The 27,426-nt window shown below is 36.9% G+C and overlaps 1 protein-coding gene across 2 annotated transcripts in view; it reads left to right on the forward strand.

Annotated features, from left to right (window-relative positions):
* The window catches only part of DCLK2 (doublecortin like kinase 2), a 262,197-nt gene that overhangs the window by 23,910 nt on the left and 210,861 nt on the right, over nt 1-27,426 (forward strand). For both annotated transcript variants that reach the window (XM_053703730.1, XM_053703729.1), the window contains exon 2: nt 16,655-16,989. In XM_053703730.1, the coding sequence (XP_053559705.1) occupies nt 16,655-16,989 (335 nt within the window). The remainder of the gene's footprint in view (nt 1-16,654; nt 16,990-27,426) is intronic.

The following is a 27,426-nucleotide window of genomic DNA, read 5'->3' on the forward strand; positions in this document are numbered from 1 at the left end:
TGGGTGTAGTGGTTTATTATACAATCCTGTGACTAAGCAATATTATTGTTATTTGTACTCTGCCACAGATGTGCTTTTTGGGTACCCCTGACCGGTCAGGTTCTTTTAAGCTGTCATTCATGAGCCGAACTTGTATGCTTATGCGTTTTTATACTTTGCATGGATCTGTTCCCATGATGTGGGGGTTTTGACTGCCACAATTAAAGCTATTGAATTACATTTAATGATTTGTGAGTTTTTCAAAAAAGAGTGCTGACACCCATTTTTTTTTTTGTACCAGGAATACATTCCAGGTACGTCTTTCTTCTGTGTACATGATACATTTAAATTAAGGGTCTGCACCATATCTATTTTTGGCTACTTGGGCATTAAAGCCTAGTTGCAATTAATTAAACTCCACTAGCAATTGCGTCCCTTCCTAGCTGTTCTTGATTATACAATTATTTTTATATTTAGCCAATTCCAACTCCAAAATGATGTGAACTTATTTTCAATTTACTAATTTTTTTGAATAATAAGGTACTGAAACTCACTACAAGGTGCCAATGGTATCTTTGCTTTGTTCTGTCACTCTAACCAATCTGGAGTTGTAGGGAACTATACAATATCTTCAATACAGATTCAATTACAGATTTAATATATTGCACACACTTTTTTTGTTTCAGTTAATATTAAAACATCTGTCTGTATTTAATCTTATTTTGTTCGAATATTCAAGTTTCATATCCATCTGCCATGATCTATTAGGCAGTCATGTAATGCTTCAATAAAAAATATAGGCTAAGATTAGTTTCTGTTTCTTCAAAGGAAATATATTTGCCAGCCAAGAGCTTTCTCTAGTGCTAAAAAAGCATTCCCGTATGCAAGGTGTAACTCTTATTAATTTGTTATGCTGCTTGTTTCATTTGGCACCTCCTCTTGCTGGTTATATCTCAGTCAATCTAACTTTGTCTACAGAAGTATTGTTCAAGGGACAGATGGGGGGAAAATGTGAACCTGACCTTTTTTAGATGAAATGTGTTGTATTTGTTGCAAGTATTAGTAATAAAGAACTTAAGTACATGATATTTTCATATAAAATATTCACCTGTGGCTATTTTTATCATGTGCTACTCGATCTCAGCTTAAATAAAAGCTCTTTCTGCTTATTGGAAGTTTAAATGGACATTATATATGTGTAAAAGTATATAATTAAGCACTACATTGCTATTATCAGCATACAATATAAAAAGCTTTAAAGGGACAGTCCTAGCATACTGTTGTAAGACTTGTCAAACTGAAAAGCGGTCAATACAGAGCAGAACCATTTTGAATATATTTATGTAATCTAGTTTGCCAGTCCAATCAGAAGCTAAATGTAAATAGTCAAGTTTGTCTGGGAAAATGGGGGGGGCACAGTTGCAGAGGTACAATTGCAAAAAAAAGCAGGCTAAATAATGAATGCATTCACACTGCATTGTTTTATTATCCTTAAACATATGAGAGATTTAATTTTGAGTTTAATGTGTCCTCGAGGATACCTGTCTATATGCTAATAACGTTAGCCTACTTGAATTGCTAGTTAACGCATTTCTTTCAATTTGAGAGTATGTAGACATTTGACCACGTATATGAGCTTGTTGGACATCCGATTCTAAAACCATGGGCATAATATGGAGTTGTACCCCACCTTTGCAACTATAACAGCTTTCAACTCTTCTGGGAATGCTTTCCACAATATTTTGGAGTATGTTTGTGGGAATTTGGGACCATTCAGCCAAAAGAGCATTAGTGCAATGCTAGAACAAGAGACTATGGTTTTACATTTCACCGCAGTCCAGGTTCAAGAGAGACTCCTAAATGGGCATAAAAAAAAAGTAGTTGATAAATCGAGTAACTTTTTTGGCAGTAGAAAGAGTACAAAATACAGAAAAGCAATTCTATAATATTAGGAATATGCATAAGGTTGTTGTTCTCTGTACTTCAGGAGCATAAAGAACTAGAGGGTCTATCAAGCTTAATAATCTTCAGTTAAAATCCATGTTTGTGTATTTTTGTTTAATATTTTGTTGGGTTCAAGAACCATATTTGATTACAGAAGATGAGCCATTTTGTATGTAAGCAGCTTTTCTTTTAGTGTAGGCTTGATCATATGAGCTTGCAACTCAGAGTTAAAAGGCACTGGACTTATAACCACTGCTTCTTAACCTGTTTAGTAACCTCAGAAGTTGCTATCAAACAACACAAACTCATTTTTCAGGGATGACTTACAAGAATAAACATAGTGATTTAGGTAAGGAGAGAAAAATCTATGTGGAAGCCATAAAAACATTTTGGGCTTGTGGAGAGAGATAGGAGAGATCTTAGATCTATAATACTATCGGCAGCATCCCAAAAATTAAGAAAATTGCTACCATTACTAGCAACCCTTACATATAACCATCAACATTTACATTTTTATCTGGTTGAAAGCAGATATTTTTGGAACACACCTACTACTAATAAGGCTTGGTAGCTAAAGGGATATGAAATCCAAAATGTTTCTTTCATGATTCAGATAGAGCATACACAGAGGGTCGAGTGGGAGGGGTCCTAAGCTACATAAAACGTTTTAAGGGATTGGGAAGCTACACTATTGGGGGGGGGAAGAGGAATTGGAAGGGGGTGGGGCACCACTGCACTACAGCGAGTGGAAAAATACAAAATAATAAGAACAAAAATAAGAAAAACTGGGTACTGTCAGACAGCTGCCAGTACTTAAGATGGCCACCAGATCCTCCACTTGCTTCTCCTGCTGTACTTAGCATATTGATGATGAAACCAGCTTCCTTAGAGGAAGCCGGTTTCTTCATTAGCTGCGTTCGGGCAGCGCTCCAAGCGAACTGACACTCTCTTGGAGCGTTTTCCTCACACTTGCAAGTGAGATGCCTGGTGTTTTTTGAGCGCTCTGATGACTTAAGTCCCAGCGCTTCCAGCGTGCTGGAAAAGCTGGAACTTTTCAGAGCAAGCTCAGACGCTTGGCAACATGGCAGCCTCCACACACGTGTTGCTGTGGAGGCTGCCATGTTTTTATAAGTAGCAGGTGAGGCGGATAAGTCTGACAGCAACATTTAGTACAGGGCAAAGTGGAGATAGGTTAAGTAAGTTTTGTTTGTTTTTTGTTTTTAAACCGTTTTAATATAAATTTTTATGAATGAAAGTGCCCCTATTTTTAATAGTAATTTTTTATAAAACAGGCACTTATTCATAAAAATTCACATTCACTTTAAGTAATGGCTGAGTATTAAAACCGTATTGGTCTGTGTGGTTTCACTAGCCATCTATGTGCAATACTTAATACATGCATAGTCTTCCTAAAAAGGTTTGATTATAAACTATAATTTGTATTTTTATTTTTTTTACCAAGGTAAATTTGCCAGTCATGTTTGTATAATGAGTGTCTTGCTGTTTTTAGATTCTTTTTTTTTTTTTTTTTGTCATTTTTTCGTGCATTTAAACACACAGTTTAATGATTTAAGTAGTTTAATTTTTCTCGGAATCTGCACAATACATAGAAGTTGCAGGTTACACACCAGATGTCGGTGTATATTGGCAGCCAGAAATAATACCTTTAACAAATCGGAGGTGCTTTTTAGAGTGTTAAAGGAGCAGAACCAACAATAAAAAGTGGCTTTCAATCACTTAAACCAGTCCCAGTTGTCAGATATGGACCGCCAAACACACTTTTATCCTCAGTTCCACTTGTTACACTGTAACCCCCTCATACCTTACACCAGTACCGGTCATCGTGTCTTTTCTTCTTTGAAGTGGTTAGTCCAGGATCCGAGGGATACAAGTCCACATAGTTACTGCACTCCCCTATCCTTCTCCTCATCGGACAATCCGTTTGTGGAGTCTGTAAAGCGAAAGTGACGTCCTTATAAGTATCCCCGGGTAGTGAATAACGAAGGCTCCTATAGTGGTTACTCATACAGCTGCAGATAGGGGGGAAAATGGAAGGGCTCCTAAATGCCCTAATATAAGTTCCATATTAGCAAAATGATTTCCCAAGCGCAGCTTTAAAAAAAAAATATATATATATATATATATATATATATCACAAGTTCTTTATTTCTTCATTTAAAAGACGGTAAATAATAAGAAAAACATAAACTTAGGATTATATTTTTTTATTATTTGCTTCATTGTTTTTTTCCGTCTTTTAAATGAAGAAATAAAGAATTTGATTTTTTATTTTTTTTTAAAAAAAAAAAAAAGCTGCACTTCGGAAATAATTTTGCTTATATAGAAATACCTGACTTTACTTGCTTATAATCTTTCTTTCCTAAGATATGGTGAGTCCACGGAATCATTAATTACTAGTGGGAATATCACTCCTGGCCAGCAGGAGGAGGCAAAGAGCACTACATCAAAGCTGCTATATATGTCTCTTCTCTTACCCATAATCCCCAGTTATTATCTTTGCCTGCAGTGCAAGGAGGAGGTGAAGTTTTGGTGTCTGATCTACAATCAAGATTTTTTTATTTTAAAAGCAGAGTAGGTTTGCTCTGATCTTTCTAAGGGTCTAGCCTTAGCCCATGTCAGTTTCTTTTCACAAGTACATCAGTACATCTGCATGCATTACTAGTTGTTACAAGTTCTTAAGGTATACCATCTATATGATGCAGTTGCATATAATCTTACAATAAAGTGTTTTACTAAATAAAATAAAAAGTTCTTTATTATAGAAAACTATTACTATATATATTATAATGCCAAAGCTATGTGGACACCTCTGCTAATTATAGAGTTCAGGTGTGCAGCCACACCCATTGCTAACAGGTGCATCAAATCCAGCACATAGCCATGAAATCTCCATAATCCAACATTGGCAATACAAGGAGTAATAATGAAGAGCTCAATGTCATAGGATGCCACCTTTGCCACATGTCACTTCATGGAATTTCTGCCATAACAGATCTGCCCCAGTTAACTATCAATTATATTATTGTGAAGTGGAAGCTTCTGGGAGCAACAACAGCCCAGCCATAAAGTGGTAGACCACCTAAACTCAGAGTGGGGGTGCTGAGTGCTGAAGCATGTAGCATGTAAAAATCATGTTTCATCCCTTTTGAAGCAAAATCAGCACAAGTAATGCGTTGTGGGAGCTTCATGAAATGGGTTATTTTGGTGGAGCATGTTACCACTTGACTCTGAAGTAGTGGAAATGTGTTCTCTAGAGTAAAAAATCAGGCTTCACTATCTGGCAAGTCTGATGGAAGAGTCTTGATGTGGCAGATGTCAAGAGAATGCTACCTGCAGGAATGCATAGTGTCTACTGTAAAGTTTGGTGGAGGAGGGATAATGGTCTGTGGCTGTTTTACGGAGATTGTGCTAGATCCCTTTGATCCAAGTCATCTTAATGCTACAGGATACAAAGATATTTTAGACCACTCAGTTCTTCTAACATTTTGGCAACAGTTTGGGAAAGGCCTTTTCCTGTTCTAGCATGACTGTGCCTTGCTGCACAAAGTGATGGTCAGGAAGACATGGTTTGATGTTTGGTGTAGAGGAACTCGTGTCTTGCACAAATCCCTGACATCAACCCTATTGAACACCTTTTGGATGAAATGGAATGCAGATTGCGAGTCAGACCTTCCTGTCCCAGCTTTAGTGCCTGACTTCACTAATGCTCTTTTGACTGAGTGGGCACAAATTCCCACAGACACACTGTGATAGCTGCAAAGGGTGGACCAACTCCATATTAATGCCCACGGTGTTTGAATGGAATGTCCAATCTCATATACTGTAGCATGATGAGCAGGTGTCCAGATACAATATATGGTCAAAGGTAACTCAGTGTAACTGTTAGATCACACTTCTTAGTAATTACATCAGATAAGTGAGTTGAGAATATATTATTGGATACATTTTTACTTGCAGCAAATATTGATAGCAGTTTAAGCTGTGAATAAATTCTTCTGTCTTTCCTTGTTGGGTAAGATCTTCTGCAGCTTCAAAAAAATCTTTATATCAAATTCTAATTCCGCTTAAAAAAATTGTCAGGGAGAATTAGTTCTGTGCTTTCCAATGGCTCTCTTTTACCTTTTAACTTCCAACAGTTCCTCAGAGGTTAAGGAGTCCTGCATGACACAAATAGAGAAAGTTACGATAATCATCACAAAAATTATGAGTATTACTTATAAAAAAAAAGAATATACTAGTGTTCAACAGCATTTTAGAAGCCATTTTCATGCCTTAGTTTCCCAGCTTCTGTGCCATCTCTACTATTTAGGTCGTAGTTTTGTAGGATCTGTACGTACAATTGTGTCATTACTTGATGGCTGTGATTTATAAAACACAAAAGCTGCCAAAAACAAAAAATATTTTTAAACACTTTGAGATTTACAGTATAATATTACTGGAGCCCCCAGCACAGCTTTTTTTGGATATAAATTGAAACTAGAAGTTCCTTAAAGGGACACTGTACCCAAAATTTTTCTTTCGTGATTCAGATTGAGCATGAAATTTTAAGCAACTTTCTAATTTACTCCTATTATCAAATGTTCTTCATTCTCTTGGTATCTTTATTTGAAATGCAAGAATGTAAGTTTAGATGCCGTCCCATTTTTGGTGAACAACCTGGGTTGTCCTTGCTGATTGGTGGATAAATCCATCCACCAATAAAAAAGTGCTGTCCAGAGTACTGAAACCAAAAAAAAGCTTAGATGCCTTCTTTTTAAAATAATGATAGCAAGAGAACGAAGAAAAATTGATAATAGGAGTAAATTAGAAAGTTGCTTAAAATTGCATGCTCTTTCTGAATTACAAAAGAAAAATATTGGGTACAGTGTCTCTTTAACTAAACCTAGAGAAAATTCCTTATCAGATGAGGACACATTTGGAGTATCTGCCACACCAGATAGAGAATTCCACATTCCATACACATAAGGGGAAAGAAACATTGAAGGACCAAATTATCTTATAGACATTTTAATAAAACATATTTTAAATCTCTACAGTACAGTACTAGTTGGTATGGGCTCCATGTGCTGAAACATTACATGTAAATTATTGATTATACCTCCAGTTAGAGAAAAAGATTAGATTGCCGTATGACTATTCAAATCAAAATGTTTACATTTCAGCTGCAAAATGGGGTTAATGTAAAGGGAAAACAAGTTTGCAATTAATACATAAAACTGAGAGAGATCTCACCAAAGCAGAATGAAATTTGTTCTCCAAAAAGAAAAAAATGCTTTAGTATTCTAGTACTTAATTAAAAAAAAATATCTAAAAGTGCAAAAGCAAAGTTTCATGACCCATACTCTATGGGCCAGATTATGAGTGGAGCGCTATTTAACTGCGCTAGAAGTAAGCTTTTTGTGCTTGTTGGTTGAAAGTAAAGTTATCGCTTGCAAACTTACCCTATGCGAAAAAATAGCAGAAATATATATATAGGTCACACAGGTCTGGGTGCAAGAACCATAGGGGAAATTACAAAACAAATTAATACAACACATAGAGAAAACCCTGCACTCACTAGCAAGCTCACAGCTAAGATTTAAAAGCAAAAATGTAAAGGTTAGTTACCGCATCTGGCCAAATGGGACAAGCCCAGGTACCACGTCAAGGTCCTTTCCAATACCTGGGACCCTAAAACAGTAACACAATGCAAGCTCTCAAATCCAAACAAACTGGGAACATAGGAAGGATGCACAGGCTTATGTAATCATCCAAGTAATATACAAAACACAAAAGGGGACTGCACTCCTAAACCGGACCGGGTACACATCCCATGACCCTGCAACATGCTCAACCCTTGGTGCTCAGTGGCACTCGCAAGAAGCTGTGCTGTCACCAGAGTCACAGGCAGTTAACCCCAGACAGGTCTTGGTGCAAGAACCGAAGAATAGGGGAAATTACAAAAAAAATAATACAACACACAGAGAAACCCCAGCACTAGCAAGCTCACAGCTAAGATTTAAAAGCAAAAATGGAAAGGTTAGTTACCGCATCTGGCCAAATGCGACAAGCCCAGGTACCACGTAAAGGTCCTTTCCAATACCTAGGAACCTTAAAAAAAGCCACACAAGGGTTTATATATACACACAGTATCTCATAAAAGTGAGCACATCCCTCACATTTTTGTAAATATTTTATTATCTCTTTTCATGTAACAACACTGAAGAAATGACACTTTGCTACAATGTAAAGTAGTGAGTGTACAGCCTGTATAACAGTGTAAATTTGCTGTCCCCTCAAAATAACTCAACACACAGCCATTAATGTCTAAACCGTTGGCAACAAAAGTGAGTACACCCTTAAGTGGAAATGTCCAATAGGGGCTTAATTAACCATTTTCCCTCCCCGGTGTCATGTGACTCGTTAGTGTTACAAGGTCTCAGGTGTGAATGGGGAGCAGGTGTGTTAAATCTTATAGCCTAGGCCATCTGTATGTAGAACAACAATTCTTTTTTTCAGATCCTCAGAGAGTTCGGTGCCATGTTGAACTTCCAGTGACCAGTATGAGAGAATGTGAGATCGATAACACAACATTTAACACACCTGCTCCCCATTCACACCTGAGACCTTGTAACACTAACGGTTCACATGACACTGGGGAGGGAAAATGGCTAATTGGGCCAAATTTGGACATTTCCACTTAAGGGTGTACTCACTTTTGTTGCCAACGGTTTAGACATCAATGGCTGTGTGTTGAGTTATTTTGAGGGGACAGCAAATTTACACTGTTATACAGGCTGTACACTCACTATTTTACATTGTAGCAAAGTGTCATTTCTTCAGTGTTGTCAAATGAAAAGATATAATAAAATATTTACAAAAATGTGAGGGGTGTACTCACTTTTGTAATATACTGTATATGTGTGTGTCTATGTGTGTATGTATATATATATATATATATATATATATATATATAAATTTTTTTATTTTTTTTTAATGCGTAGAACATATTCTGCTATGTGCAGAACATTGGAATTTAAAATATTTACAGTAAATATACAGTATAACACTTTATTAAAAATTAATATTAAATAAATATATTTTTTCATGTATTCATCTACTTGACAGGAAAGGGCTCCAAGGCACTTCTATATATGTCAGAGCTCTGAGGTTGTGTTAATCATTCTAGCATAAATTGCATTGATATTGCTCACGCGCAAATAATAGTGCTCCACTCATACTCTTGCCCTATATGTTTTAAACTTCTACGAGATATTTTATTTAATGGGGGTCAGACAAATGTTTTATATGCCGTATATTGAATTATATTTTAATAAATTAAGAATGAATCTTAACATTTTAGAGAACAAGTTGATATTTCTAAACTTTTGTATGTTTTATGTTAGGCTAACAAAAGTTTCCGATGCCATCTGTATTCTACATACTTTATTTTCTCTGTAGCAGATTCATTTAATTTATGTATAAAAATGAGCTATATTACACCATAGGCAAAAAAAACTGTAATAGATACAGCAACAGATTAGCTGTAAAAAATAGAGCAATGGATAAACACCATTTTCAAACATACAAAATAAAGGAAAATAAGCTAAATTCCACAGCAAAGTAACCTACTTCTAAAATTACAGCTAATCTTATGTGAGTAAGAAAATACTAATAAATGTGATCGATACATCAGTAGTGGTAAGTGGGAGAGTAAATAGCTTGGTGTAATATTGGAACTATTAACCCATCTCATTAATAATTTGCAGCTTAATACTAAAAAAAAGTCTAAACAAAGATTTTGGCTAATAGAGTTAATTAATTATTAAGGAGGGTAATCCATCCAGATGGTAAGCCTAGATTTGTGAAGGGGAGGTAGTAATCATTAAACACTCAGAGTAAATATCTTGTGCAACACAATACACAATACATGTTATCTCTATCACTGCATAAAGAGAACAATATTTATTATTTATTAGCAATAAAAACTGCCAATAGAGTTTATCTCTTGGAGCATTTAAAATTAGTAAACTTTACTAATGCAATCCAGGCATTATGACACTTACTACAATCTACTTGCTTGTTCACATTTTTCACTTAAAGGGATATGAAACCCATATTTTTTCTTTTATGATTCAGATAGAGCATGCAATTTTTAACAACTTTTCAATTTACTACTATTATCTAATTTGTTTTGTTCTCTTTGTATACTTTGCTAAAATGTATACCTAGGTAGGCTCTCAGCTAGCTCCCAGTAGTGCATTACTGTTCCTTCAACAAAGGATTTCAAGAGAAAAATTAGAAGTAAATTGGAAAGTTTTATATGTTCTATCTGCATCATGAAAGTAAAAGTTTGGGTTCCATGTATGGAGCACTATACGTGTTATTAAACACTGTTTCTAAATGTCAGTGGGAAGCAATGAAAATTGTGTTCCGATAACTGCAAACCAGTTTCATCTTTACTTCTTATAGAGACAGTAAACACATTGAAATTTTAAGATAAACTTCATTATTTATTTTCAGGGAATGTAACTGAAAATGATAGAGTTTCTCAGTCTCAGAACTGACAAAACTCAAGCTAAGATTGGCTCCTCCAAATGAAGCAAGTTGTGGGTGGAGATTGGCTATTGAAAAACACACAGTAAATAAGATGTTAGACTTGGCTGATATGTTATCAAGACTACAGAAATGTCTAGCAATACGGTGTTTGCTGTCCCTTTAACTATACCAATTCATTATTTTTATTATGCTATGTAAAGGGATATGAAACCCACCAAAAAAAATTTGTGATCGACAGAACATACCATTTATAAAAAGTTTCCATTTTACTTATATTATAAAATAAGCTTCTTTCCCATGGAATTAGTTGTTGAAGAGATACCTAGGTAGGTGTCTGGAGCACTACATGGTAGGAAATAGTGCGGTCAGCTAGTGCTTTTGCAAATGGATAACATTCTTGAAAAACTGCTGCCATATAGTGCTTTTTAAATAAAGATACAAAGTGAACAAAGAAAATCTGACAATAGAAGTAAATTTGAAAATTGTTTAAAATTGCATGCTCTGTCTAAATCATGATAGAAAAAGTTTGTGTTTCATGTCCCTTTAAAGAGCTTAACAAAGTTTGTGCACATTATCTTCCATATGTTTTGTTATAAGCTTTAGGTAATATGTTATTTACAAAGTAAAGGGACAATCTAGTGCACAGTGAGCTCTATAGCAACAACATATATTTGTAACAGATTTGTATTATAATGTGTTTATTTAAAAGAAGTTAACCACATAGCTAACAATCTTGTTTGGCAGCCACATAACAGCTTCTGAGTAGGACAAGGCTGGTGATTGGCAGCTACATGCACATACTGTTCCTAATTGGCTCACTGACAGTTGCCTGCACAGTAAATGCTATGTGTTGTGGCTGGGTTTGCCAGCTGGACAACCAGCAGGTGAATGGGGAAAAAGCAGTAATTGTGATCGTGATAAGATTTTAGATCACACCCTATGGCTCTGCAGATCCTATTAGCCATATGCCCCTATAGGAGCACAGATCAGATCCTACTGCCTGCAGTGCCTTTTATATACCTGAGATCAGACCCACTGTCTGTTATCCCATCAGATATTCTTATGTTGGAACTTATATCCCTCCCATGGCCCTAAATACCCCTCAAACATCAGGGGTTCGATCCGATAAAAATCGCCGCCCGCAAAAGCTGGCGACGCCAATATTTGCGCGGGTTTGGTATCCTATATACGGCGTAACCTAGAAGTTATGCGCGCATATTTCTGCCGTCGCCCATAGTTTTTTGGGCCATAGGCAGGTATACCAAACCCGCGCAGTTTGGTATCCAATATACAGCTTAAGGATTTACGTGGCGAAAATGGAGAAATCTTACTCCATTTTCACCTCGCCACAAAAAGCAGCCGTAAGAAGCCTTACGCTGACTATTGGAGCCCCGTAACTCTCTAAACTAGCTGCTAAATAAACCTAACACCTAACGCATGCGCAATGTCTATCTAACTGTCAACCGCGATCTGCAAAATAAAACCTAACACCTAACGCATGCGCAATGTCTATCTACCTGTCAACCGCGATCCCCCGCTGCAATCCCTAATAAAGTATTTAACCCCTAAACCGCCGCCATCTACATAAACTAACCCCCTACTGTGAGCCCCTAAAACCGCCGCCATCTACCTGATCTATCCCCTAATCTGACCCCTTACACCGCCGCCAGCTATATTAATATTATTAACCCCTAATCTAATATCCATAAAGTAATAAACTCTATTACCAGCCCTTAAAAGGGCCTTTTGCAGGGCTTTGCCCCAAAGTTAACAGCTCTTTTGCCCTATAACCTGCCCTCCCTACACCGCCGCACCTATATTAATGGTATTAACCCCTAATGTAAGCCCCTTACACCGCCGCCATCTATATTAAAATTATTAACCCCTAATTTAATCTACCTACCCCGCCGCCAGCTATATTATCTATATTAACCCTAAGTATATTATAGTTAATATAGGTATTACATTATATATATTAACTATATTAACCCTAATTATATTAGGGTTAATATAGTTACTATAGTATTTATATTAACTATATTAACTCTATCTAACCCTAACACCCCTAACTAAATTCTTATTAAATAAATCTAATTTATATTATAAACTAAAATATTCCTATTTAAATCTAAATACTTACCTATAAAATAAACCCTAAGATAGCTACAATATAATTAATAATTGCATTGCAGCTATGTTAGGGTTTATATTTATTTTACAGGTAAATTGTTAATTATTTTAACTAGGTTATAATAGCTATTAAATAGTTATTACCTATTTAATAGCTACCTAGTTAAAATAATTACCCAATTACCTGTAAAATAAATCCTAACCTAAGTTACAAATACACCTACACTATCAATAAATTAAATAAACTACAAATATCTATCTAAAAATACAATTAAATAAACTAAATTACAAAAAAAAACACTAAATTACAAAAAATAAAAAAAAGATTACAAGATTTTTAAGCTAATTACACCTATTCTAAGCCCACTAATAAAATAATAAACCCCCAAAATAAAAAAAAATCCCTACCCTATTCTAAATTAAAAATAGTTCACAGCTCTTTTACCTTACCAGCCCTTAAAAGGGCCTTTTGTGGGGGCATGCCCCAAAGAAAACTGCTCTTTTGCCTGAAAAAAAAACACAATACCACCCCCCAACATTACAACCCACCACCCACATACCCCTAATCTAACCCAAACCCCCCTTAAATAAACCTAACACTACCCCCCTGAAGCTCTCCCTACCTTGTATTCACCCCGCCGGGCAGAACTCTTCATCCGATCCGGGCGATGTCCAATCAAGCGGCAAAGAAGAATTCTTCATCCCGGCGATGTCTTTCTCCAAGCGGCAGCAAAGTCTTCTTCCATCGGGCAGCATCTTCCATCAAGCAGCATCTTCAATCTTCATTCTTCGCTCCTCCAACGCGGAGCATCCATCCCGGCCGACGACTGAACGACGAATGAGGTACCTTTAAATGACGTCATCCAAGATGGCGTCCGTCGAATTCCGATTGGCTGATAGGATTCTATCAGCCAATCGGAATCAAGGTAGAAAAATCTGATTGGCTGATTGAATCAGCCAATCAGATTCAAGTTCAATCCGATTGGCTGAACCAATCAGCCAATCAGATTGAACTTGAATCTGATTGGCTGATTCAATCAGCCAGTCAGATTTTTCTACCTTAATTCCGATTGGCTGATAGAATCCTATCAGCCAATCGGAATTTGACGGACGCCATCTTGGATGACGTCATTTAAAGGTACCTCATTCGTCGTTCAGTCGTCGGCCGGGATGGATGCTCCGCGTTGGAGGAGCGAAGAATGAAGATTGCATGCTCTATCTGAATCATGAAAGAAAAAAATTGGTTCCAGTGTCCCTTTAAAGGATCATTAAATACAGTAGAATTTTATAAATAGCAGGTACATAATTAAAAAAAGATGATGCAATAACACTTACTCTGAATGTTAAATGAGCAGTAGATATGTTTCTGACAAGTGTCAAAATGTACTTAAACTGATGCAGTATAACTGTAAAAAGCTGACAGGAAAATATCACCTGAACATCTCTATGTAAAAAAGGAAGATATTTTACCTCACAATTTCCTCAGCTCAGCAGAGTAAGTTCTGTGTAAAAAGTTATGCTCAACTGCTGCTCAGCTGCAGGTAAAAAATAAAAATAAATGAAGAAATGAACAGCAGCCAATCAGCATCAACAGTGCTGAGGTCATGAACTCTTTTACTGTGATCTCATGAGATTTGACTTAACTCTCATGAGATTTTATAGTAAACTTCCTTAAAGGGACAGGAAACCCAAAACATTTCTTTCATGATTCAGAAAGAGCAATTTTAAACAACTTTCCAATTTACTTCTAATATCTAATTTGCTTCCTTCTCTTGCTATCCTTTGCTGAAAGATTTATATAGGTAAGCTCAGGAGCAGCAAATAACCTAGGTTCTAGCTGCTGATTGGTGGCTGCATATATAAACCGATTGTCATTGGCTTACCCATGTGTTCAGTTAGAAACCTTAAGTGCATTGCTGCTCCTTCAACAAATTATACCAAGGCAATGAAGCAAATTTGATAATAGAAGTAAACTGGAAAGTTGTTTAAAATGATATGTTCTACCTAAATCCTGAAAGATTTTTTTGGGGTTTCATGTCCCTTTAAGCTGAATAGGGAAATAAGATGAGAGTGCACGTAAGCTCGCTCCTTCCGCTGTCCCGGGACAGACATACTGATTTGCTGCTTAGAAGTCCTTTACAATGGGATGTGGCTACTGAGAAACTTTTGAGGTAAAATATCTTCTAGTCAGCTTTGTACAGCTATGCTGCATCACTTTCAAGTTTTTAAACATTTGGGTATTATGGCTCTTTAAATTTGTCAGCCCCTTGTATCAGCTATCAGCCAATCACAGATATATAAGTATACACTATGAACTCAGTAGGAGCTGGTGCCTCAGAAAGTGCTCATATAAAAAGACAATGCTCAATTTGATCATGGAAATATACTGGACATTCTCATAAGGATACCAAGAGAATAAGGCAAATTTCATAAGATAAGTAAATTAAAATGTTGCTTAAAATTGTATACTCTATCTAAAACAAGGAAAAATCTGCACTTCTGCTTTTAACTTGAATTGGAAAGCCCTCAATTTTCAGAATTAAATTACAGGAAAATCATAAATTATGAAAGTATGTTGCTTTGTTTTTACGTCACATAATGAAATATTTAATATCACACTCTGTGTTTAATGTTCCTTTCAGTAAGTATCTAATGATAGTGGCAATCATTCAGTGCATATTTGTAGCATTTTATCATTATGTAGTATGGGGATTTGTGACCACTACTAATAAACTCTGTATGCAATGACAAAACTAATGAAATAGCAAAACTCTTCCTACATATGTTCAACAGCTGCTTCCCAGTTAAGGGGGATGTGTTTGTTATCTTTTAAGTGCGTGAGTTACAGTTTCCGCAGCTATAAAATGAATTGCAGACCTCTTTAGTATCCTATGGATTAAATATACTATGGATGTGTTACTGTTTCATATAAATAAAGGAAAATTACTTTTTTTCAGTATATATTTTATTTTCTATTTCTCAGAAAGAATTGAGCATTTTAGCCTTAACTAAATAGAGGTTTGGCAGTATAATGCGTATCAGAAATAATGAAAAACGTTCATGTTTGGCAGAGTTGAAAACAGATGTCTTTATACAACAGAAATTTCAGAAGTAAAAAAACCCGGCCTACTTTTTAACATTTGTCCCACTTTATTTCCATTTTCACATAAAACCAAGTTTGCTACTTGTAATGATGACCTGTACAAAATCTGTTGTGACTGTAACGTTACATTAGGACCTGTACAAAATGTGTTGTGACTGTAACGTTACATTAGGACCTGTACAAAATCTGTTGTGACTGTAATGTTACATTAGGACCTGTACAAAATGTGTTGTGACTGTAACGTTACATTAGGACGTCAAATTCAACATTTTAATCTACCTCAAATATTAATTAATGAAAAGATAACAACATTTCAGTACACATTCATTTACTGTGTTTACTTGTGCTGTTAAATATAGCTGTTTTTTTTTCAATAAAAAAAACAAACTTGCGACTTAAAATGTTTCTTTCATTATTCAGATAGACCATAATATTTTAAACAACTTTTCAATTTACTTGGATTATCAAATTTGCTTTGATCTCTTGGTATCCTCTGCTGAAGGAGCAGCTATGAACTACTGGGAGCTAGCTGAACACATCACGTAAGCCAATGATAAGAGACATATATATGCAGCCACATAGCAGCTAGCTCACAGCTCCTGAGCCTACCTGTGCATTATTTTAAAAAAAGTAATAGCTTAGAAGTGTGCCTGTGTCTTTAGCACATTATGGCAGCAGTGTTTGCAACCAATTATAGCGTTGCTGCAAACAATGTTGTAAAATGCTGCTGTCATAGAGTATTAAAGACAAAGTACCTTAATTTACTCTTTAGCAAAGGATACTAAGAAAAGAAAGCTATTTTGATAAAATAAGTAAATTGTAAAGTTGTTTTAATTTGCATACTCTGTCTAAATCATGAAAGTTACAATTTTTTTACTGTCACTTTAAATAGAGTCCGATTTATTACAACCTCTAAAATACAATCTTTTTTAATTTCAGGTGAAAGTTATGTATGTGCCTCGAATGAATCTTATCGTAAAGTTGACTACAACAGAAACGTCAGTCCTTATTGGTCTGTGAATGTAAGGACCGGTTCTGCTCGATCGCTATCCTCTTTAACCGCTTTGAAGAATGAGATGAGGGAAAGCAAGGACTTTATTAAACCCAAGTTAGTGACTGTTATACGGAGTGGAGTGAAACCTCGCAAAGCTGTCAGAATACTTCTAAATAAAAAAACAGCCCACTCTTTTGAACAAGTCTTAACAGACATCACAGATGCTATAAAGTTAGATTCGGGTGTTGTCAAGAGATTATGCACACTTGATGGAAAACAGGTAAGAAAAATATTTTTTTGTAAATCCATTTTTAAAAGGATTCATTTTTATAGCCCATGATGTGTTGGATATTATTTCATTTCAAATGTGACTGTTAAGATCAGTAATGTAATTAGCGCAGTAATGCAATTAACACAAGTTCCCTGTAAGCATTGGGATCATAAAATTAGGAGGATAAAGATTTTATTTTTGATTTCAGATATATTTAATGTCTATATGACTTTCTAAATTGTAGCCAACAATAAAGAAGTACAAAAATAATAACATTTAAAAATAAAGTATAACAATTTAAGCGTTACGAACTGAAGGAGAGGGAAGAGTAGAAGGGTGAAAAGTGCAAGATGTCTTCTGGGTGCAGCAAGTTTCAGGCCTATTTTCTATTTTGTTCTCCAGTGAGCTGGATGGCAGTTTGAGTAATATGGCATCCCTAGGGTTGCTTTTATTTACCGTGGTTGAGAGAGGTTTAATTGAGCTATTCCATGTAAGACCAATTGTGTTAGCATTTTAACTCCCCTAGCTTGTTAGCCTTCTTAAGGGTTTGGTGATGGGGAGGCCCCTTAAGTGTTGGAGTATTTTCATAACACTCTAGTTGCAGGAGGTTACGGCATATTTCCATTGTGATAGACAGGTTGAGGTGGAGTAAATGACCAAGTGCAATGTTTGTTAACAAAGTGCCCCCTTCTTCTTTTCATCTGTATGCCCGGTTACTCCCAATAACCTCATTGCCTCTGTCTTGGGCAGAGTGTCCACCCTCACAGCTCTGATGGCCATTGACCTCTAGTACTGCTGAAGAGTTAAATGGACTCACTTTCCACGATCCTGGTTTAAGAAATATTTAGTCGGTTTGATATGTTCAAAATATTTAATAAACCTGGCCAGTTCATGGTCTTCCTTCCATTCTTGTCTTCAAGTTTTTCGTGTTTCTTGGTTTATGGTTGAAATGTCAGTGTACTCTGGAAGTGAACTACTAGGCCTTTAATCCCTTAAGTATGTTCAAGTATTTGCATAATCATGTTGTTGCACATCTGGGCCTCTTGCCAGACTTTGTCTGAAAAAAAAAAGATTTTTGGTTGAGATGTGAAAACAGAATTTACTATATATATAAAAATTCAAGCTTAACTTTTATTAATCATTTAAAAGCATCGCATTTACAAGGTGACTAGCTACGGCAATCTTATGTGTTTTGTGCTAGCGTTCACATGAGATTGTGTTTAAAAGTTTTCAAAGTAGATCCCACAGGTTCTTCATTCATGTGTTAATTTTTTTCAGTATTTTATGTTATTGTTGAGTATTGAGTAATGTATGAATGTTCTACTCAGTCTTCTATTGAAACTGCTAAAGTCAAAGAACAAATCTGTTCAGTCTGTGAGTTCAGGGAGCGTTGGACATGTAAACTATGCATATGCCCCAATCAGCACCTACCATTGGACTCTAAGTAGCTCCAACAATATTTAAACAGATGTCAGTTTTAAAGTTAAATATTGACAGATGCAGCTTAAATGGTAGCACACACACAGTAAACATTTTTATACTTAATTATTTGGGTTCAAATAGCTCTACCTGCTATTTACATTTCATGTTTCTTTAAAGGGACACTCAAGTCAAAATTAATCTTTTTTTTTTTCAATGACATGGAGAGTCCACAAATCCATTCAATTACTAGTGGGAATTCAACTCCTGGCCACCAGGTGGAGCCAAAGAACACCCCAGCAAAACTTCAAGTATCCTCCCACTTCCCACAATCCCCAGTCATTCTTTGCCTGTGTAACACCGTAGGTGATGTGAGAAGGTGTCTGAAGAAATCAAGTTGTTAATCCTTTAATGGGTACCTTTCCCTGCAAGCAAGGATTGGGGTTATGCTGTGTCCATGTTATTCTCTTAAGTAAGAGTAATAGTGGCTTTTTGGAGCTGGAAGATGGCTAGGTGGTCTTTGCTTACCTTCCAACATTTTTGCTACCCCTATATAGAAAACCAGGTTTGGTTACTCTGTTTTTTCTTTATCTACAGGTCTTTGTCAGTAAGGGTTCTACTTCTGTCACACCTGTTTGCTGTACCTGTCCTACAGCGATCAACAGGTAAGTGCTTTTACCATCTAGGTGAGAAGGATGCAGCACTTAGGAATTCCTTGTTTTAAAAAAAAAAAGATGCTTAGAGAACAAGGTGGATCCTTATGGGACTGAATATCCCTTTTAAAGATTGGTGATTTATTGGGCAGCAGTTCAGGGCACTGTTCTGTCATGTGAAGGCTTTTTTGATTTGGGCTATGGGGATTTATTTGCACAAGTTTACCTTTTATTTTATTTGGGTAATGTCTCTTTAAGGAGGTTGTTGGCGGTTCTTTTCACCGCATCTCACTTTTGAATTTGAATCATGTGACCGCTCAGTTACTTTCTGAGTGCTGAGCGGTTTGTTTCAAGCCAGCTGTTTGGAAGCTGGATTTTCAAGGGGACAGAGCGGATGTTCTGGCATTTGATCGTTTTTTTCTGCCTGTCGCTTTTTTCTGATGTTTGCAGCTTTCTATGATCTGCAGTTTGAACAGGATTGTTTTATCTGATGGTATGGATTGGATTACTGGTTACCGGTTGGGTGAGTCTCTCCAGCATGGCTGGGGTGTAGAGGTGACGGTTTTAATAAATTATTTATCTATGCCTAAAGTTTTTTTTATTCTAATTATTTATATAAAAATTTAGAGTATAGGTGAAATAAAGGGCTTTTTTATTTACTATGGATGCTGATCCCAAGCTTTCTCTGTCATTTAATTAATGTCTTTATTGTGCAGATGCCCAGGTTATACCTCCTGTGCAATTGTGTTCCCCTTGCCTTAATAAGGTTTTATTATCCAAGGATAAGGATTCCTTATCTGAGCCTTCTTTTTCTCAGGATAATGCTTTTCAGGGGTTGTATCAGCCTTCTTCTAACATGTCCTAGTCTTTGACAGATTCACATGCAGTGTCCTGTGGTTCCTCCCAGTCAGTCCCTGGGAGTGTTTGTTTGACTAAGGATTTTGCTGCAAAGTTGACTTCTGCAGTGTCTGCAGTCCTTAGTGCTTTACCTAGTTCTGGTAAAAGGAAGAGGAAATATAAGAGAATTTCTATGGATTCTGTTTCCGCCAAGACTGATTTGGTTAGTCTTTCTCAGTTATATAGCGATAATCATTACTCTGCATCTTCCGAGGGCGAGATCTCTGATATTCCTAGTACAGTAGATTCTGAGGAGGTTAATTTTAGATTTAAATTTGAGCATCTCCGTTTAATTTTAAAGGAGGTTTTAGCTACTTTGGATGACTCTGAAACAATTACAGAGGCTCCTAAAAAGGCTAATAAACTGAACAGTCAAACCTAAATCTGTGGAGGTTTTTGCTGTTCTAGATCATATGTCATTGTCTGACATTATATCTCGGGAATGGGAGAAGCTAGTGTTCCTTTTAACCCATCTCCTGTGTTTAAAAAGATGTTTCCTGTGGCTGATTCAGTGCAAGATCTGTGACGCGCTGTTCCTAGAGTAGATGGTGCTATATCTACCTTAGCTAAGAGACCCTATGGATAAGAAACTGGAGGCTTATTTAAGAAAGATGTTTCTTGATCAGGGATTGCAGTGGCAACCAGTTGTTAGTATTGCGACAGTTGCTGGTGCAACTTCTTATTAGTGTGACTCATTGTATGATTTAATTTCAGAGGAGACTACAATAGAGGAGATCCAGGATAGGATCAAGGCTCTAAAGCTGGCTTATAGTTTTATCTGTGATGCCAGTATACAAGTTGTCAGGCTGGGAGCCAAGATTTCTAGTTTTGCGATACTAGCCCGCAGAGCCCTTTAGTTAAAATCTTGGTCTGCGGATGTGACTTCCAAATCCATGCTTCTGTCTCTACCTTTTAAGGGTAAAACTTTATTTGGTCCTGGTCTGGCAGAGATCCTTTCAACGGTTAGTGGTGGAAAAGGAGTTTTCTTATCACAGGATATGAAGAATAGACCAAAGGGTCATCAGACTTCTAATTTTCATTCCTTTCATAATTTCAAGGGACAGAAATCTTCCTTGTCTTCTAAATCTGAGCAAGCCGAGACTTCTTGGAAAGCTAGCCAGCCCTGGAATAAGGGTAAGCAATCCAGAAAACCTTCCTCTGATGCTGTCAGCATAAAGGGGCCGCCCCGATCCAGTGCTGAATCAGGTAGGGGCAGGCTTTCCTTCTTTCAGCAGGCATGGATTTGTGACGTTCCAGATCCTTGGCAGTGGATGTGGTCTCCCAGGGATACAGGATAGGATTTAAATCTTGTCCCCCCCAGGGACAGATTTCTATTATCAAGACTATCTGTAAACCAGGTAAAGAGAGAGGCCTTCTTAAACTGCATAAGGGATCTGTCTTCTCTAGGAGTAATTATCCCAGTCCCTCTAGCAGAACAGGGTCAGGGATTTTATTCAAATCTTTTTTGTGGTTCCCATAAAAGAGGGAACATTTCGATCCATTCTAGACCTCAAGTCTCTCAACAAGTTTGTCAAGTTTCCGTCCTTCAAAATGGAGACTATTCGTTCTATTCTCCCTCTAGTGGCCTGCTTGTCAAAAGTGATATCGACTCCTTGCTAGAATTTGTGGCTGACCTCAATGTCTCCACAAGACACATCAAATTTAAACTCACACATAGCGAGGACTCAGTGGCTTTCCTAGACACTACTGTTATCAAAAGCGGGAGGGATTTAAAAGTGGACCTCTATAGGAAAGATAGTGATAGAAACAGCTTATTGAGGTATGAGAGTGCCCATCCCTTACCGTTGATTAAAAGTTTACCTAGGAGCCAACTCCTTAGAGTTAAAAAAAATTGTGTCTGATGAGGATACTGCAAAGGCCAGACTACAGGAAATGGGAAATCTTTTTCTTGAGAGGGGTTTCCCTGAGCAGCTTGTGCAACAACAAATTTAAAGAAATTAGCGTAATTCCCAGACAGTCTATCCTTTGAGGGAGGAAATGTAAAGATAAAAAAGATAAAAGGATGATTTTTGTCTCCCATTACAGTCCTCTGAGTAGTGATGTCATTAGAATTATCAGAAAACATTGGCCTATAGTAAAGGATCTTAATCCTCAGATTAAGGAATTTGAAGAGCCACCAATGTCTGCATATAAAAGATGCAAGAATCTGAAAGATGAATTGGTTAGAGCAGACATAGGCCCTGAGAAGAAAATGATGCAGACACACATCTACCCCTAAATTAGGATGTTTCCCATATCTTGGTTACTGTAACTGTAATGGTATTATCAAAGAGGATTCATTAATTCATCCATTAAATGGTAAGAAATTTAAGATCACTAGTTTTTTTACTTGCAACTCAGAATTGGTAATCTATATTGTTAAATGTCCATGTTCCAAGATATACATCGGTGAATCTACACGTAGGATCAGGGACACAATCAATGAGCACAAATCAAATATTCGTTGCAATAATAGGGATGCTCCTGTGTCAAATCTCATTTTTTAAGCAGGCCATACAATCTCTCAATTAAGATTTCAGGTAATTGAACAAGTTAAAAGACCTAGAAGAGGGGGTGATAGACAAAAAATCCTAAAATGTAGGGAAACCTTTTGGATATATACCCTTCAATCCCTCATTCCCCTAGGGATGAAGAGGGAAATTGACTGGAATGTCACTTTGTAAATATTCAATAACTAATTTTGATGGAGTGTAACTCTATAGATTTTGGAATGTTATTGTTGGTTTAATGGATGTGTTTGTTTGATATATAAATATATATGTTTCTCATATATACTATTTTTCCAGGTTACAACATATGTATAAAGAGGAATATTCCTGTGACCACTAGATGGAGCCTTGAAATCCATTGCCAATATATTGATGGGAAAGCAAAATGTGTATCACCTGTACAGGTAGCAGACTCCTCCCCTTTTGGGCTATATATAGAGTGGTTAAGGCCGTATGTGCATACAACATGATTAAGGTCAGGTGCTGACCGAAACGTTGTTTGTTTTTTATGATGTCTCATATTAAAGGATATTGAAATATACCAAGCGGTGCTGCTATGTTTTGTTCCCTGATTCTACTGGGGACTTTTGAAGGATCCCTGTAGCCTGCACATGGTTGGTTGGCAGTAAGTGCTGGGCCTTCTCTGTTCTTGGCTCAACTGAGTTTAGTCCGGTTTATAAGATTTAATTTGGACAACATCACTTCGGTAGCATATATCAACCACCATGGAGGAACTCAGAGCTTGTTAGCTATAAAGGAGGTGACTCGCATTCTTCAGTTGGCAGAGTCTCACAATTGTCATCTCTCTGAAATTCATATCCCAAGGTGGACAACTGGGAAGCGGATTATCTAAGCAGGTAGACGTTTCATCCAGGGGAATGGGCTCTTCATGCTGAAGTTTTCTCTATGTTAACCCCCAAATGGGGAGTTCCGGAGCTGGATCTGATGGCATCTCGTCTAAACGCCAAGCTTCCAAAACAGAGCAAGATCAAGAGATACTCAAGCAGCTCTGGTAGATGCCCTGGCAGTGCCATAGGATTTCAGTCTAATTTATCTGTTTCCTCTGCTTGCCCTCCTTCCTCGGGTTATAGCTTGTATCAAACAGGAGCAAAGCTTTGGTGATTCTAATAGCTCCTGCGTGGCCTCGCAGAACTTGGTTTGTGGACCTAGTGAAGATGTAATTTCCCCCGTGGGAATTTCTTCTGAGGAAGGATTTTCATCTTCAGGGTTCCTTCCTCCATCCAAACTTAGTCTCTCTGAAGCTGACTGCTTGGATATTGAACATTAGCCTTGTCCAGACGAGGTTTTTATGTGAAGGTTTATGAGACTATGATTCAGGCTCATAAGCCTGTTACTCACACGATTTATTATAAGGTATGGGGTAAATACCTTCATTGGTGCAGTTCTAGGGATTTTTCTTGGCGTCAGGTGAGAATTCCCCGTATTCTGTCCTTTCTTCAGGAGGGCCTTTAGAAGGGCTTATCAGTTAGTACCCTAAAGCGTCAGATCTCGGCTCTGTCGATTCTTCTGCAGAAGCGTCTGGCAATTTTGCCAGATGTTCAATCTTTCATCCAGGCTTTGGTTAGAATCATGCCTGTGTTTAGGCCAATTGCTCCTCCTTGGAGTCTTAATCTGGTTCTCAAAGTTCTGCAGCAGGCTCCATTCTCCTGGCCTATGCATTCTGTGGATATTAGTTATTGTCCTGGAAGGTTTTGTTTCTGCTGGCTATTAATTCTGCCTGTAGAGTTTTGGAAGCTTTCAGCTCTACAGTGTGACTCACCTTATCTTATTCTTCATGTGGATAAGGCAGTCCTCCATACTAAATTAGGATTCCTACCTAAGGTGGTTTCGGAATGCAATATTAACCAAGAAATTGTTGTTCCTTCATTTTGTCCTAATCCTTTCTCTAAGAAGGAGCGGTTGTTGCATCTGGATGTGCATGCTTTGAAGTTCTATTTGCAGGCTACAAAAGATTTCCGCCAGTCTTCTGCTCTTTTTGTTGTCTTTTCTGGTAGTTGGAGAGGTCAGAAGGCCACTTCTTCTTCTACTCTCTCCTTCTGGTTAAGAAGTGTTATTCAATTGGCTTATGAGACAGCTGGACAGCAGTCTCCAGAGAAAATTACAGCTGACTCCACTAGGGTTGTCGTTTCTTCTTGAGCGTTTAAAAATTATGCTTCTATGAAACAGATTTGCAAGGCAGCCACTTGGTCATAATTGCATACTTTTTCCAAATTTGATGTTTTTGCCTCAGCTGAGGCTTCTTTTGGGAGGAAAGTTCTTCAAGCGGTGGTGCCTTCTGTTTAGGCTCGCCTGTCTCGTTTATCCCTCCCTTCGATTCTGTGGACTCTAGCTTTGGTATTGGTTCCCACTAGTAATTAAATGTTTTTGTGGACTCTCCATGCCATTGGAAAGAAAATATAATTTATGCTTAACTGATAAATTATTTTCTTTCCTGGCATGGAAAGTCCACGACCACCCTTATTTTAAGATGGCTTTTTGTAATTTTCTAAACCTCAGGCACCTCTATACCCTTTGTGTCTTCTTCTATTTCCATGATTCCTCGGCTGAATGACTGGGGATTGTGGGAAGGGGAGGATACTTGAAACTTTGCTGGGGTGTTCTTTGCCTCCACCTGGGGGCCAGGAGTTGATTTCCCAATAGTAATTGAATGGATTCATGGACTCTCCATGCCAGGAAAGAAATGAATTTATCCGGTAAGCATAAATTATATTTTCATGACTCAGAAAGAGCTCAACATTTTAAGAATCTTTACAATTTACTTCCGTTAACAAATGTTTAACACCACCTTCTACTGAGCATGTACACAAGCTCGCAGGGTATACGTATATTAGTCTGTGATTGGCTGATATGTTGGTCTGTCACATAATACAGGGGGATGACAAATGGGGGGGAATAAATTTGCCAGAATTTTTTTTCACTGCTTTTGTCAAATTCAAGTAAGTGTTTTTTGCATTGTCTTTTTATTATGCACTTATTAATTATGCAATTCTACTGTATCTAGTGGTCCTTTAATGTACCAAATACATTTTAGGAAGAAATAGCCTTTATTCATTTTAGGTTAGCTTTTGACTTGTGGTTTACTTGTATTATTTTTAACTGCTAATTATATTTTTACTTTTTGTTGTGATAAATGTCATAACTTCAGGTCAGCGTGTTTAAGTCCCATGAGTTATGTAAACAGAGCTATGTTAGCAGACCTTAAAGATCCTAATTTAGTAAGAAGCGCACAAACCAAGCATTGCTGCTTATATAGTTTTTAATACCAGACAAGATTTTATAACTTGATTATTTCCTTTTCACATAGAAAAAGCATTAAATTAATATAAGGACACTAGCATATTAAAATAGAATTTTACACTGGACATAAAACAACAGATCTGTTCTTCAGTTTGTGCTTTTTAAAGCAGTGGTCCTCAACCAGGAAATCAGGACACCCCAAGGTATCACAGCCCCTAGTATTTTTTATCATGTGTGTTTCATCTAGATAAAGGTTTGTGTTTATATATATATATATATATATATATATATATATATATTTATATTTATATTTATATATAATGTATAAAAAGAGTAAATGTAAATTTGGATGCTGGGATGGAGTCACTACTCTGATTGGCTATTCTGATTGCCATAATATTTTTATTAGCCATTCATTGCAGCAGCTGAGCCTATACTCATCTTTCAAAGCCAGGACCCATGTGCAGCACTTATTATTGGAGCCACCGAGAGCAGCAAACAGGGCAACCTCTAGGTACATAGTTCCAGAGCTTTGATGTCGATTGTGATATATAATGTAGGCATGTGGCTGAAACTGCATGTAGAGGCTCCAGGGACGCCATCAGGGGATGACAGGGGTGACTCCTGTCAGGGGCCCAATGGGGCAGGGGGGCCCCATGAGGCAAGACCAAAAAAAAATTTAAAATTTTGGTTGCCACCAGTGGGTACTACAGCAGAGTGCTAATTGAGCATGGGAAATGTTATTACAAGTAGTAAAGTATTCGCATTTAAGAGGATTTCTGAGTGTGCACTAAACCACTATGCACAGTGTGAGACAGACTTGGTACTTTGTTTGTACAGTGTGTGCCTGAGTCAGACGGCAGATCACTTTCATTTGCAGAGGAGGTAGGACTTACTGAGCAAATGTTTTTCTTATTTCTTTGTGCAATTTCGGATTGTAACTTCAGTGTGGTAGTAGTTGTATGGTGGGGCCAGGGGTCCATAAAAACACATTTTTTTAACAGCAGTGTATTTATGATTATTTAACAATGCTGTAGAAATTGTATATTTAGAACCATGCAGAAATGTTTCCTCCTCAATACACAAATGGTAGGTGCCCTTTTGGCAGATATGCATTTATATATATATATATATATATATATATATATATATATATATATATATATATATATATATATATATATATATATATATATATATAATATATTACATTCCAGTTTACTGCTCCTTTATGCAAGTGCTTTCCAGATGAAAGGAGGCATTTTATCTAAGATTTTTACATCTGCATAAAATGTTATACCCTCAGACTAAGATTGCTAAGTGTTTGAAATGAGACAGGTTAACTTAAAACTTTTCAGTTTACACTACAGCTGACTTAATTTTGAAATACATACCAACGAGCCTAAATCCTGCATTTAACCAGATCTAATGGTATGAGTACCACAGCTTATGGTTCTACCAAGACCATATAGAGTACAGCATTTTCAAAATCCATAAGTACAGCTGACAGATGGGAACATTTGTACACTATATTTGAAGTGGTGCTCTTGGTTGGGGAAAAAACAAACAAACATATGTCAACCTTTTAAAAGTACTTTTCTTCATCTAGCCATCTACCCAGAACATTAATGTACAATTTTGAATTGACAAAATTATTTTTGTTTGCACATTTACAAATATGATTCTTTAGAAAGTGATCTCTTAATTTC

Source organism: Bombina bombina, chromosome 2 (genome assembly GCF_027579735.1).
Source record: "Bombina bombina isolate aBomBom1 chromosome 2, aBomBom1.pri, whole genome shotgun sequence".
Classification (NCBI taxonomy): domain Eukaryota; kingdom Metazoa; phylum Chordata; class Amphibia; order Anura; family Bombinatoridae; genus Bombina; species Bombina bombina.